The sequence below is a fragment of the Cryptomeria japonica genome, chromosome 2, assembly GCF_030272615.1.
Source record: "Cryptomeria japonica chromosome 2, Sugi_1.0, whole genome shotgun sequence".
NCBI classification, from domain to species: domain Eukaryota; kingdom Viridiplantae; phylum Streptophyta; class Pinopsida; order Cupressales; family Cupressaceae; genus Cryptomeria; species Cryptomeria japonica.
The window spans coordinates 151,328,517-151,343,258 of NC_081406.1; the positions used below are offsets into that span (position 1 = coordinate 151,328,517).

Sequence of the window (14,742 nt, forward strand, 5' to 3'; positions counted from 1 at the left end):
TGGGTTGTACATCAAATGGATGTGAAGAGTGCTTTTCTTCATGGTGACCTTGATGAGGAGATTTATATGGAGCAGCCACAGGGTTTCATCCAAGATACTTCCTTGGTTTGCAGACTAAGGAAATCTCTCTATGGCCTTAAGCAGGGCCCTAGGGCTTGGTACACCAAGATGGATTCCTTTCTTCTCTCTGCAGGGTTCACCAGGTGTCATTACGATCCGAATGCCTACATTTTGCGACAAGATGACTCTCACTTGATACTCGTGCTCTATGTTGATGACTTGATCATTACAGGGAATACTGCATCCATCATTAGCAGGGTCAAATCTGCTTTGCATGACAGATTTGCTATGACTGACTTGGGTCTTTTGCACTACTTTCTCGGGATCGAGATTTCACAGTCAACTTCCGAGATTACACTATCGCAGCCCAAGTATGCTCTTGATCTACTTGCACGCTTTCATATGGCTGATTGTAAGCCTACCCCGACTCCCTTTCTTTCAGGAGTCAAGCTTGAGGCTTAGTGTTCTTCTCCACCAATTGATGCCACTTTGTATCGTCAGCTTGTGGGTAGTCTCCATCTATTTGACCCATACACACCCTGATATTTCATTTGCAGTTGGCATGGTTTCCCGCTTCATGTAGGAACCACATGAGCTTCATTGGAAAGCCGCCAAACGCATCCTTCATTACATCCAGAGTACACATCACTATGGGATTCACTATGCAGCAGGCACAGGACTTCGCTTGGTTGGTTACACAGACTCCGATTGGGCTAGCGATCTTGATGATCGTAAGTCTACTTCCGGTTACAGTTTTCACCTTGGTTCAGGCCCCATTTGTTGGCAGAGCAAGAAGCAACATGCTATTGCTCTCTCTTCGACTGAGGCTGAGTATCAAGGCACTGTTAATGCAGCGACTGAGACCATTTGGCTTCAGCAGATTCTCACAGAGTTTGGATTCACCACTCCACGACCGATAGTTCTACATTGCGACAATCAGAGTGCTATTGCAATCTCGAAGAACCCGGTCCAGCACCAGCGGACTGTTGTGACCATTTCACACATCGCCCCATCGCAAATGGGGACCCCCTCTTTTTGCTCGTTTTTCCCTTGCCTTTTGCTTTCGTTTTTAGGATTTTGTTAGTCGGTTAGTCGTCTGGATTTAGGGTCAAGCCTTAGGGTTTTAAATTTTGTCTTTTCAGGCCAAAATCCAGTCGTTTTTGAGAGCTTTCGAGCTTCCTTTTCTAGGATGCAAATTTTGAATGCAATGAGTTCGCCAAAATGGTCTAATTTTCAATTGGAATGTTGATGCAGAGCTTAAATTTGTCTAAGTATTGAAAGTGAAATGTGAATTTTTGTCCGATTGAATATTTTGACCCAAATTTTGACTTTTTTGACTTTGATCTTGGGCATTGGAATTGATTTGTTTTCGCCTCGTGAAGTGTTAGAATGTGAAAAATCATGTTATTTTGGCCTGTAGGAGCAAAATCGCTCCTGTCCCTCAGTGAAGGACGGGAGCTCATTTTCAAATATCTCATCATCCCCGCAGAGTCCAGACAAATTTCGAGTTGGAAGTGATGGAGAATGGCGATATCTTTCCATTGAATATAAATTGAAGATTTTCATGAGCACAGAAATGCCTCCAGGAGGAAAATTGCTCCTGTCCCTCAGTGAAGGACCGGAGCTACAAATTCAATTTCGCCTTGTCCTTGCAAGATTTTGATGACTTAACAATTTGAGGACGTCCAAAGGAAGATGCTTTGCCAAATGAATATAATTTGAGATGCAGAAACGAAGGAGAATGACCTATATTGACCAAATCGCTCCTGTCCCTCTCCAAGGGACCAGGGCGAGGTACCTTGTAGCTCTCGTCCCTCTCCCAGGGACCAGAGCGATTTCCTTCATTATGCAAAATCCAGACAAAGGTCAAGGCAAGTTTACGTTCAAAAACAAGGAAAAACATGAGATGAAAGCGTTGAATATAAATTGAAGATTTTGAGACGTTCATAACAGTGCTAAATGCCTAGTTCGCTCCTGTCCCTCAGGAAGGGACCAGAGCGATTTTTGATATAAATGATTTTCTTGCAAAGTTACAGATAATGTCAAGGCATGGACGAATGGAGTGAAGAAGGACGAGTCCGTTGAATATAAACGTGGAACCTGGCAAAGTGAGATAAAGGCTACAAAAGGAGGATCGCTCCTGTCCCTCTCCAAGGGACAAGGGCGATGCAAGGATGATGTTGCTTCCTACGCAAGTTCAAAGACGATCCAAGTCAAGACAAGGTGGCGAGGGACATTTCAAGGCATCTTTAGCAAGCACAAACATTCAAAGGTCGTCGCAATGATGAAATTCGCACCCTATAGCCTAGATCGCTCCTGTCCCTCAGGAAGGGACCAGGGCGATGTTGAATGCATTGGCCATTTCATGCAAAATTTACGTAAGGACAAGACTTCGCAATGTTTTAGAGGGTCCAAGGCATCGTTTGAAGATAAAATGCAAGAGTGTTGAACGTCCAAACATCGCCAAACAATGTAAAAGACTCACATCGCTCCTGTCCTTTGGACAAGGACCAGGGCGATCTTATCAAAACACTTACGTTCCTTCAAGATCAAAGCGAAGCGAAGTTAGGTAAGGTGAAGGACGACGTTTGAAGGACATCTCAACGAAGATCAAGGTTTAAAGTTGACAAGGTCAAGGAGAAAACATGGATCGCTCCTGTCCCTCTCCAAGGGACAAGGGCGATGATCCCTTTAATACACCCAAAACTTCATGCGAGCAAATGGAATAAGCGCAAAAGACACGAACAAAGGATGTTATTCGCCAACAATGAAAGATCGAAGTTAAAAGATGCAAGATGGACGTGGAAACAAGAAGATCGCTCCTGTCCTTTGGACAAGGACCAGGGCGATGTACACTCAAAAGGCACTTAAGCACACATGCAAGATGATCAAATGCGAAGAACCCATCGAGATGATCGATTTTCAACGTGGAGATGAAGAAGTCGGACGTAAGAAATGCAAAAATCGAAACCAAAATGTGGATCGCTCCTGTCCCTCTCCAAGGGACCAGAGCGATGAGGTACGTCCCTTTGTCTTCCAATTTTTGCGCCAAGTAAGCAATTCGAATTTTCCTCAAATGCTAAATCGATTTAAAAAATTGAATATCCATTTTATTTAGCATTTAATATGGCGTTATCTTTTATTAATTATTTTTTGCCTTTATTTAAAAATCGAAATTTGCAAAATAAAAACGCAAGGCATTAATAATTAATTAATTAATTAATAAAAATCGATTTGGAGCGCTCAATTAAGCAAGTCGGCCTTGTTATTTTATTGCAAATCATTTAAAATCATTTTTTAAAATGGTTTTATTTATCAAGTCGGCCTAGGGGATGAAAAGGTGTGAGCGCTATATATAAGGGGAGTGGAAATTTTCATTTTCACATAATCATTTTTACCTTTCTTCATGCGAATTGAGGAGAGGCGAATATAGTGCGAAGTGTGTTCAAAGGTGGTGCGAATTCAAACCAAGGGTGGCGCTTAGTTATCAAAGTTTGGAGTGCGAATTGCGTTGAAGACCAAAGGTGGTGCGAATTTCATTCATCCAAAAGGTGGCGCTTTATACATCAAGGGTGGTGCGAATTTGAAGACCACACCAAATGCGAACTTGAGGATACATTAAGGCGAATTTGCTAAAGACTTGGAGGATTTGTTTGAGCGATTTGTCAAGGGCAAATTTGAAGATCATTTAAGACCACGTCTAAGGCGATACTTGAGGATCGCGTTCACTCCAAAGGTGGCAAAGTCAATTTTGAGGAGATCATATTGAAGATTATTTTATACCTCAATTTTGCCTAGGCGAATTTTCTTTTTGCATTCTAGAGTTAGCTCTCTATCGAGGTATGGCGATTTTAATTATTATTGCTTTATTCATTCATCGTCGTATTTCAAATTTTGAAGTTTTGAATTTTGAATCTCTTAGCTCAATCGTTTATTTTAGGAAATGATAACTCTAGGGACTTATCATGATGTTTCCTAAAAATTTATCTCTCTTATTTACGCTATTTATTGCAAAATCTAGTTCTTATAATGAAATGTTGTGTAGGTATGGCGACCCCAAAGGCGGGAGCATCCACCAGCCGCTCAGCTCTCATGAAAGAAGATCAGAAGACCGAAGAAGTGGAGACCAAGATCGTGTCTAAGTGGAGCAACATTGGAGATACAAACCTGGGGAACTTTAGCACGAAGAAGTTCCGAGAGGTCCCTTACATTGGCAAGCCCTCACCTGTCGCCCGGAGAATAATAGAGAGTGGCATCATTAAGGCGGCCGGTTTTCCTCCAGCTATTCAGTGCCGCGAGTTGATGATCGAGTGTGCCCGTCACTACAATCCACAGATTGATGGCAACAGTAGCTGCATTTGCCCATACCAAGGACGTTGTCATCCCTGTCTTGAAAATAATAAGACATACATCCAGAAGAATTTTAGCGCAGGAGAGGATCTTAGAAGGTGATTCTCACAGTTTGTTTCAGTGGTCAACCTTACTCCATATAAAGAGTGTTCTCTTCGAGGACATCAGTGTTAGATGTGGTCAAGTTGAGGAGGTGATCAATCCGATCCAGGACAGAGTGTTTGAGGTACTTCGTACCATTCTTGGCAGAAGGATCGAGGTCGAGACAGATGTGGATATCCAGGAATTTGAGGATAGAATCAAGATCATCTTTCGCAAGGACGCAGATGTTACAGATGAACAGTATGATCAGATGTATGCCACCATGCTCCTGATTGATAGAACGAAGGAACTTGAACCTACTTGGGACACAGCTCTCCTAGATGCATTCGATCAGGTCATCCACTTAGAAGAGAGTATCAAGAATCTTCCCGAGATTCCAATCACAGAAATCGAAGGAATCGTGACAAAATTCATTGCATATGCTAAGAAAGAGAATTGGAAAGGGAATAAGATTCTAGATGAAAGGTTGTTACAGATGACATGACATCTTATTTCTCATTGGTTGATACCTCCTAGATTTTTGTGCCAAATTTAATATTTGGCTATGTATTTAATATTGTTCAGTAAAAAGGAGGTCATTTGTAACAAACCCTAATTAGGGTTTAGGTGTCATGATCTTGTCCGTTGATTTACTTTCAATCTGGACCTTTCATTGTAACTGGGGATGCTATTTATACCCCCATTTTTCATTTCATTTGGTAATAGTTAATAGTCGAATAGTCAGATAAGAGTGAAATAGAGAGATTAGAGTTAGAAGCAATTCTTATTTTGTAGCAAGATTGAGTCTTGAAGAGAGAAACTCAAGCAATTGTTGTATATGATGACTTGGAAATCAATAAAATATTGAAGTTATGGTGTTTTGTTGCAAATTTCTTAAGTTATCTTCATGGTTGTTGGATGTACTTGAATCACGCTCGATCAAAGTAGTTTGTTAATTTGAAAGACTAAGTGTGAGATTTGATATTTGGTGGGATTCGCAATCCAAACCACTAGCTTCTTGCTGATTGTAGGAACGCCTTGCGTGGTCGACTGGAGAACATTTTGAGTCCCTAACCTTCAAGCATTTTCGTATCTAGGATATGTACCCTCGTAGTAGTGTCCTTGGTCTTTGATGCATTGAACATCATTATTACCTTAGAAGATCGCACTAATTTCAATTGAGTTGTTATCTTATGGCAAAATTGAAGTTGGTTGAGTCTTGCCAAATCTCATTCATGCTAAGTCGTTCATAGGGTTAGGCTAGATTAGACTTCCTTAAACCCTGTCCTTTTGCTATTTTTTTTGAAAGCTCTTTTTAGTTTAGTAGAATCTTCGAACCTTTGGAATCCGTAAGACGCCTTGGAGGAAACAGCAAATCACATCATACCATTAAAAAGCTTGTCCACACGTGGAGACCCCACTAAAAGAACCTTGGAGTCCATCTAACTGATCCTTTTTGCAGATCTTCAACAGTTAGAGACTATTTTCTCAAGAGAGGATAAGATACCTATTGGTATTTTATTCTGTGTATGATTGTGTATAAAATACACGTCAACACGGACCAAACACATCGAGATTCATATGCAATATATCCGAGAGCTCATTCAGGAGCAGGTCATTGATTTGCAGTATTGTCCTACAGCGGAGCAGGTTGCTGACATATTCACCAAACCTTTCACCAAGAGTAAGTTCCAGCAGTTGCGAGCTCTCTTGGGGGTGCGAGATGTGTCATTAGGGGGGGTCAGCTGACTTCTCCTTCCTCTCTTTACGGGGGGGACTTTTTCCTTTTTGGGGTTTTGTCCTTCTTCTTTGAGAGTCTTTTGTACTTTCATCTCTCTTTTGGGGGGGAGTTTTTTCCCACTGGGTTTTCTCCCTTTCTCCATTTGTGAGAGATTGCTTTGCATAGTTTTGCTTGCATTTGCATATTGTACATGGGTACCTATCATGGCCTAGTAGCCGGGACCCATCTTGCATTGTTGACTTAAGTCTTCATTCCCCTAAGTTGCACTTAAGGGGGGGTGTTGGTGTAAATAAATATTCATTATGGATATTATTACACTTTACTTAAGTTAACTTAGGATAATGCATCTCTTCGTAGTTTGGATTTGAGACACTTAGGGAAGTGTGCACATAGGGATAGAGCTTGTAGAAGAAATTCCACCTTTTGTGGTCTTATTTTGCTGTTACACTCCACATTCGGTGGGTCATCCACCTCTTGTGGAATATTATATTATTTCTCCTACCTACCCCTAGTATTTCTTACCTACCCTTGTTTCTCATTGAGCCACGTCATAATTGTGTGCTCGTACATCCATATGGCCTTGCCTACATAAGAAGGCCTATATTCATTGTATTGATGAATCCAGTTGATCATTTTCATATTGATGAGAATACAATTTGTTCTTGTCATTCTTTTGTCTCTATTTTTATACTTTTCATTGTGCCCTTGATCTTGGCAAAATCTCACAATAAGGCTGAATCACGTCTGCAGATTAAAGAAGGCTCTTTATGGACTGAAACAGGCCCCCAAAGCATGGTATGAAAGAATCGATCACTATCTCTTGGAATTAGGGTTTTTCAAGAATGAAGCAGATCCAAATCTCTGCTACAAGGTAATCAATGGTGATATTAATTCTTAATCTTTATGTTGATGATCTACTAATCACAGGAGAGGATAATTGTATTTCTCGATGTAAGAAAGAATTAGCCTCTGAGTTTGATATGAAAGATTTAGGAATTCTTCACTACTTCCTTGGATTGGAAGTTTGGCAGCAGGCAGATGGTATAATCCTTAATCAAGGAAAATGCACCATTGATATACTCAAGAGATTTAGAATGTTGGATTGTAGATCCATGACCACACCTATGGAGACAAAACTACACAAGCTAAAGGAAACAGCTGCAGAATCTGAGTTTGTGCAGAATCTGAGTTTGCAAATCCTACACTCTACAGACAGATTATTGGATCTCTAATCTATTTGGTAAACACAAGACCTGATATATGTTATGCTGTAAATGCACTAAGTCAGTTCATGTGTGAACCCAGGGAAATACATCTTGTTGCTGCAAAAGCATATTCTGAGATATCTTCGAGGAACTATTGGTTTTGGTTTGAAATATAAACATTAGAACTTGACCTACATGGATTCACTAATTCTAATTGGACTGGAAGCATAGTTGACAGGAAAAGCACATCAAGATGTTGCTTCAGTTTAGGATGAGGAATGATCTCATGGATATGTAGAAAACAGTCTTCAGTTGCTCAGAGTTCTACAGAAGTTGAATACATTGCAGCCTTCTGTGAACATTATTGAAGGGTGATGACTTTTCAATAATGAACACTTGTTTCAATTTGATATTGTAAGGTGACAATTTTACAATTATCAATTTAACTATCTTGATGGATATCATGTAACTTGATATCTGTGGACATGTCATGATAGTATATATATCTCTGAGACATTATGGTAGATATCTATTGGTTGATATCATTAAATAAACCATAATTATGATAGAGATCTTCATGGTGAATATTATGAACATAATATTCGTGGACATGCCATGAAATCATTATCAGTATGGTAGACATCATGTGACTTGATGCCAGTGCAGATACCTTACTTGATAACTACGAGTTATGGTGAGTATCATGAGACTTGATATTCATTGTTGAATCATATCTCTGAATATCACTATGGTGTGATATCTCCTCTCTTCACAATCAATGGATGAATTGTGATGTTTTCTCTAACATGAAATGTGTCCTCCCTAGTTAAGAGGGAGTGTTAAATTTTGTAACGTCGGTCGTACTATTTCAAGCTTCCGATATATATATATATATATATATATATATATATATATATATATATATATATATATATATATATATATTTGATTACATATAATAATATGTTAACGTTAACTAATGATAAATAAAACCAAAGTTAACTTATCACGTTTGACCAACGGTTACACCATTCATGGTATCGGGTGGTAAAGCGATTCTCAAACAAGTCGCACTCCTTCCGATCGGGTAAGTAAATGGTGACTAGTTTATATACTGTGGTGAGAGGTACGTAGGGAAGAGATGTGTCTTCCCACGTGAGAAGACATATCTCTTCACTACGTAATCCCTCATCCACTTATATAGCATGCTTACATTGAGGAGGATGCATACACCGAAATTGATAAGTGTGGTGCGTCTTTAAAACACGCTATAGCAGATAAAATACAACTTTCAGATCATATCTCCATCTCTTCTATTTTGATCACAGAATTTTGAAAGAACTTAACAAAATCATGTTATATTTCATGTATATTTTGGGGGCATGTCATAAACCAAAAACAATTTTGAATTTTGAGATTTTAAAAAATAAAAAAAAATGAGTCTAGCCAAGTCCAGGAGACAAGACTCGCTCGGACTCAGTAAGTCCAGCAAGTCCGCAAGACTCGGTGAGTCTTCCTAGACTCGGACGAGTCCAAGTCCGAGCCCCCAGGATTCGTAAAGGATGACTTGACTCGGAACTCGCCAAATCTAGGCGAATCTTGTTACTCTGCTTGTTCATGTAATATGTCTTTAGTAATAGCTTGTAGTTCTTTTTCTGCGTAAAATCTATGGTGACTAGTTGCAATTGAGCTACCCAATACATACAGTTGATGGCACTAGCACATTAACTAGAAAATGATAAATTTTGATTATATTACAAATATCAGGGGGATGTTGAAAAATTTAGACCCTAAAAACAAGTCAAAATACTGTCAATTAAAGAGATTATATGCATAAACCAATAAAACATTATGAAAGTAACAATTCTGCAATATGATATCAAGCATATTTCAGAGAAATTTATTGCTGCAATTTTTGCAGTGGAATATAACGAGTTATATGGAGTAATTAGAGGAAAGGTTCCCCAGAAGACAGGAAAAGGAGTATAATATTGCAATCAAATACCACATTAACATCAGGGTGAAATACTGGAAAGTAAAACCATGTGGATATCCTAGAGTTTGTCTAGCAAATTTGTATTCAAACACCATAGCAGAGATTTCATCAAGAAACAGTAATCTTTGTATAAGTTTTATCCTCATTTATAATCATTCTTACTTATAGGAGGCATTTCTAGCAGAGAAGTCCTTGAAAAAAAAATACAAAACAATAAAACAAAAATAGAAACATATTGTCTGCATTCCTTATCTAGTTTTAGGTTTAGAAATCTATGCTAGTGCAAGGAACACTAACAGAGTTAAATCAAGAAATTGAATCTCAACCATTGTTCCAAGGAAATATTCATTAAAAAAGACTGGCTTTAACTTTTTTCCTTTTACAACTAGGATTCATGAGCATGGAATCCGCTTCAACTCATCCAAAGAAAAAGAAACATACCAGCTAAAATTTATCCTGTATGATATACAATCATATGAACTAACACAAATATGGTTGTTCTTTTTAAACTAGAAAAAAAAAAGCAATAAAATTGTAACATTACCTGATACGAATAATGAGTATGAAGATCAATTGATGACATAAAGCAAGACTGTGAAGGATGTGTCTGCAATTTCAAAACAGCAACAATGATTTGAAAGCAAAATGTGAGAAAGGTTAATAAAAAATAAGTTTATATAATTAAAAAATGACAGACTAGTTTTAAAAACCAGGTTCAAGAAAGCCAAAAATTATAGATCCCTTTAATTTAGTAAATAGCATGTTTATCTTTTCCATTTCCCCTATTGTAAAAGTTTGTCAGAATTTACTGTTTCTGAATGGGTTTCAACAAGCTCTGCGACATAATGCAGATTGCCAAATAACTTTCCTGTGCGAATATTTATAAAAGGGTTAGAAAGCTGATGTCTTTGTTGTATGGATAGCCATGTAAAAACATTATTGAGTATGTAGATGATGAGGTTGACTGAACTTGGCTTATGGGCTAGATGTAATACAAAATTCTACATAATAATTCCATATTCTCTTTGGTTATAACTTATATATAATGCTTTCCAAGAATGAGCTCTGCATGTTTCTCAAGTGCTACAACAATTAAGATTGATGAGTAATTTACATATTTACCCTTTCTGATAACAAGGACAAGCATCAATGGCTAGAACCAAAATTGGCCATCAACACATTCAAATAAGACTTAAAGGTAGAAATTTAGGAAATTGGAAAAAAAATTAGGAGTGCCATGTTGGGAACTGGTTGTTTGAATTAGCAAGGATAAAAATTTTAAAAACGATAAGTTTTCAAAATTATATTTTGTATTGTGCATCTCTTGGCACTATAGATAAAAATGTAGTTCTAGGTTTTAATTTGGATCTAGTTTGTTGCGGTATGACAGGGAGCTCGCTTTTCAGCTATCAAATGGCAGCATGACAAGGAGTTGGATTATCTGTTCTCAATTGGCAATATGACAAGGAGCTACCAGAGGACACCATGTCAAGAAGCTGGCTTTTTAGCTAGAGAAATTTTTTGTACTATGCCAAAATTTGTTAAATTTTCATTGTAAGGTCCACTCCCAGATAATTAACTGGTTAATGATATATCAAAAAAATGTCATTGACAGTGCAGCAATTTTATAAATTTTGAAAAAGTTCAGTTAAAAATAACAAACATGATATTTCCACAGTCCATGTGGATGATAGAGAGTACTTCTGGTAATAACTGTGTACCTGACTTTTGTATCAGCATTTCAAATAATACATCATCTTCCTTTTCCTGATGATGGATCATGGAGTATGATCTGAAACGTTGATACAAAATCACATACACAGTTATTACCAGATACATTCTCTGTCATTCAGTTAATAACTTAATCCTATAAAATGTTTCTAGCCAGGTTTCCAGGTTTTTGAGGGATTTACATACAGAAGCACCTGCAAAGGGAGGCTTCTAGGTGACATCTGACTAAAGTAAAAACAGCACGAAGTAGGATTGCAGCGGACCTCAACAAACTTGGGAATTATAAAAGAGCATAGCACCAAAAAGACTTACATGAATCCATCCAAGAGGGAAGAGTGAACGCTTATCCTGAACATCAAATATATCTTCCTCATTTGTTGTCTGACACTGGCCAATAAACAAACATTTTGATCCAATCAATGCACTGCTTTTGATATTTACTTAAGTGTAGAACTAAGTATACATCTCAGAGGAAATAATCGTTTGAATTCAATGCGTACTGAATCAGAAGTTGACTCCTGCTTTGGAATAATAAGAGTTGTAACGTAGAAAGTCCGCTTTTTCTGAAAAGATCATGGGCAGTTACAGATTTGTTAGATTAGTTTAAGATGTGAAGTTGTTTAATCAGGTATTAATTAATCACCATTTACAACTCTTATACACATGTAAAATAAAAGACAAATACTTACAAGTGTCCCTGCAAGGACACCACATGTTTCTAAATTTTTGTCTGTGTTGTACTTGGCAAGTCTCATGAAATCATCCATCATTTTTATGGACTGCAAATCACATGTCAATGATTACATTCATTATGTCTGTCAGAATAACATTTTCCCAAACTTTAAAATGACAAATAAACACTTTGCATGAAGAAAAAGTCATAGCAAAAGATTATTCCACTAAATACTTACTATTTGTATGTATTGAGGACTTTTAGATTTGACCAGATCATCTTGTAATGATTGTGCGGGACCGGGCCTTGGATCAGCCACGTTCAAATGAGAAACATGTGTCAAAGCATCAAGTTCGGCAGGTATGTTCTGTACAGGAGCAAGAACAGGTGGGGGAGAAGGTTGTCTAACAATATCTGGGGGAACAAAAAGTTCCATGGTGCCAGGTGCAGATAGAGAAGAAGAACCATTAACTTGAACAGGTCTTGAACCGGTATCCAGTGAAAGAATTGTTTCTGGCAATGTGCTTTCAGATGTTGATACATTGGCTGCCTCATCTGTTGGAAGACTATTTTGTCCAGTCCAATCCAAGCTTTTCAGAAATTGTACAAGAAACCAGAAAAGTAAAAGATCAGGATCAACATAACTTGAGGCAAGAAAAATCTTCTACATGAATCCATTCTAGTTGACATCAAAAAGTCTAGTTTCAAATAGAATGACATTCTCAGTAGTAGTAAAATAGTTCACACAATCAAACATATAAGCATCAAATAGTTAAAAACCTAACCATGGCATCTCAATTGGAGTTAAATCAACTTGGCTGGGATACTGCACCTGCATCTGCATATAACACAACATAGAACATATTTGGTTAAGTATAGCTTATAGATGGAAAGGGGAATGAACAAGAGTTTCCAAGCATATTAGAATACATACCCTTGCACTACCGGTAGGTGCTTGCCATTGACCATGTAGCCCATTTGGTCCTAGAAAGGAGTGTCTTGATAATGTTTCCTCCCTTGCACGAGGTATACTTATTGCACTGTCAATCCATCAAGGCATGGAAAGCACTCTCAAACTACTAGACTAACTTACTACAACGGAAAAAGAAGCATATGATGTTTAGCTGATGAAAAGACAGCTCAGAGAGAGTGAAGTTGACAAAGTAATGTTTTCTTATTCCTGACAGATGAATCCATAGACAAGAAATACAGCTGAGAGAGAATAGTTGACAAAGAAATTCTTTCTTATTGATTAATTAAAAATTAAATAGTTAACTTCCCAGAAAGCATATCAGAACAGTGATTGGTTGACTGAAAGTTTAATATGAAAACATATGTTCAGCAAAATGACATATTGCAATCAAGTAAAGTGTATCATGATCAATATTCTTTATAAATGGCTTGATAAAGACTGTTTGATGTGGGGGCACATTTTTATTATTAAAGTTATACTCTATGGATTATATTGACATTAAAATTGAATATTACATTTTGAGGAAAGAGATTAATTTTCCATAAATAATTTTCACTCACCTACACGGGTATGGGTATGGGTACAGTAAAGTCATAGGGGCACCCTTCCAATCAGGGAGTAATGTCCCCTATTGAAATATTCTTTTAAACAATAATTTTCACTCAAAATATGATAATAGTTCTTCTATCAAAGACTACAAATTTATGATATATATTAGGTCAATAAAACATTGCACAATACCCAAAGTTGATCAAATTGTGAATTCTCCGGAAATACTTTGCATATCTGCTGAATGAGGCTTTTGAACCTGACTCAAAAGTGAAAATACCATCCCTAGTTTGTCAAGGGCATACAAGGATTGCCCTCCTTCCAACCCTTAGCCCACCTTGGGGGTTTTTCATCCTCCTCGACCAAGATTTAGATCCAAATTCAGTAAGAGCATGAAAGGTCTCCAACCTTTCGATTCTCGTTAACTCGGAAAGGATTTCGTCTAGGTTGCCGGTTTGGGTTCGGGGACCGGTTCGGGTTCGAAGAACCGGTAGGTCGGTACAACAAAATTTTGAAAAGGGGTTTGGGTTTGTTAGTACAAAAACATGTAAATTAAGATTAACATGAATATGCAGCCTATAAGCATGAATTAAGATTAACATATCACATAGCATCATATAAACAACAAAACCAACATAAACTTGTAATCATAGCATCATGATCATACCATAACAGCATCAAATACATCAAGTTTAATATCAAAATGATAAAATATTCAAGTATCATTGTTTCAACTTTCAACAATTTAAAGTTTGATCATCAAATGGATTCTCTAATTCATCATCCTCATTCTCCTCCTCCTCATCATTGACATTGACATTAGATGAATCAATGCCAATGCCACTTACACTTGCACTTGCACTTGAAGTTTGCTCGCTATCTGAGTCATCAAATGCAACAAGCTGAGAAGTGAAAGCATCCAAATCAGTATGCTCTAGCTCTATATCCCACATCTTCGTTTCCCCTTGCTTGTAGTCATGCTGCTTGTGTGAAATGAGCCAAGTTAATGTTTTAAAACTCACTTTTATGGTTATATTTTAATTTTTTATGTGGTGGAATTCAAAAAGAATTAAATTTTGCGAAAAAAAAAACCATTTTGGGCTGTCAGACCCCTGGGTTCGACCTGGGTCCTCTTGGGTTCAACCTGGTCCAAACGAGGCCTGTGAATCACAAACCCTATCCGGACCACAAGCGAACCGAACCAAAACTCTGAACCAGGACCGGACCAGACCGGACCAATACCAAGGGTCTAGGGGGCCAAACTCGGTAACCTAGGATTTCGTCCTTCCGATTTGCAAATACTACCTAAAATTCAAAACCAATAACTTAATGTATTTGCTAGACTATTGCTGATTTGCCTTTGCTGATTAATAATTCTTGATG

The 14,742-nt window shown here is 37.7% G+C and overlaps 1 protein-coding gene across 4 annotated transcripts in view; it reads right to left on the minus strand.

Moving 5' to 3' along the window:
- The window catches only part of LOC131071364 (AMSH-like ubiquitin thioesterase 3), a 50,348-nt gene that overhangs the window by 12,702 nt on the left and 22,904 nt on the right, over positions 1–14,742 (minus strand). For 2 of the 4 annotated variants that reach the window (XM_058007173.2, XM_058007171.2), the window contains exons 6-12: positions 12,772–12,877; positions 12,623–12,675; positions 12,076–12,403; positions 11,854–11,943; positions 11,665–11,727; positions 11,477–11,551; positions 9,978–10,040 (exon numbers count right to left, since the gene is read on the minus strand). In XM_058007173.2, the coding sequence (XP_057863156.2) occupies positions 9,978–10,040; positions 11,477–11,551; positions 11,665–11,727; positions 11,854–11,943; positions 12,076–12,403; positions 12,623–12,675; positions 12,772–12,877 (778 nt within the window). Of the gene's footprint in view, positions 1–9,977; positions 10,041–11,476; positions 11,552–11,664; positions 11,728–11,853; positions 11,944–12,075; positions 12,428–12,622; positions 12,676–12,771; positions 12,878–14,742 lie in introns of all 4 variants that reach the window. The other 2 variants (XM_058007170.2, XM_058007169.2) reach the window with 1 other exon arrangement.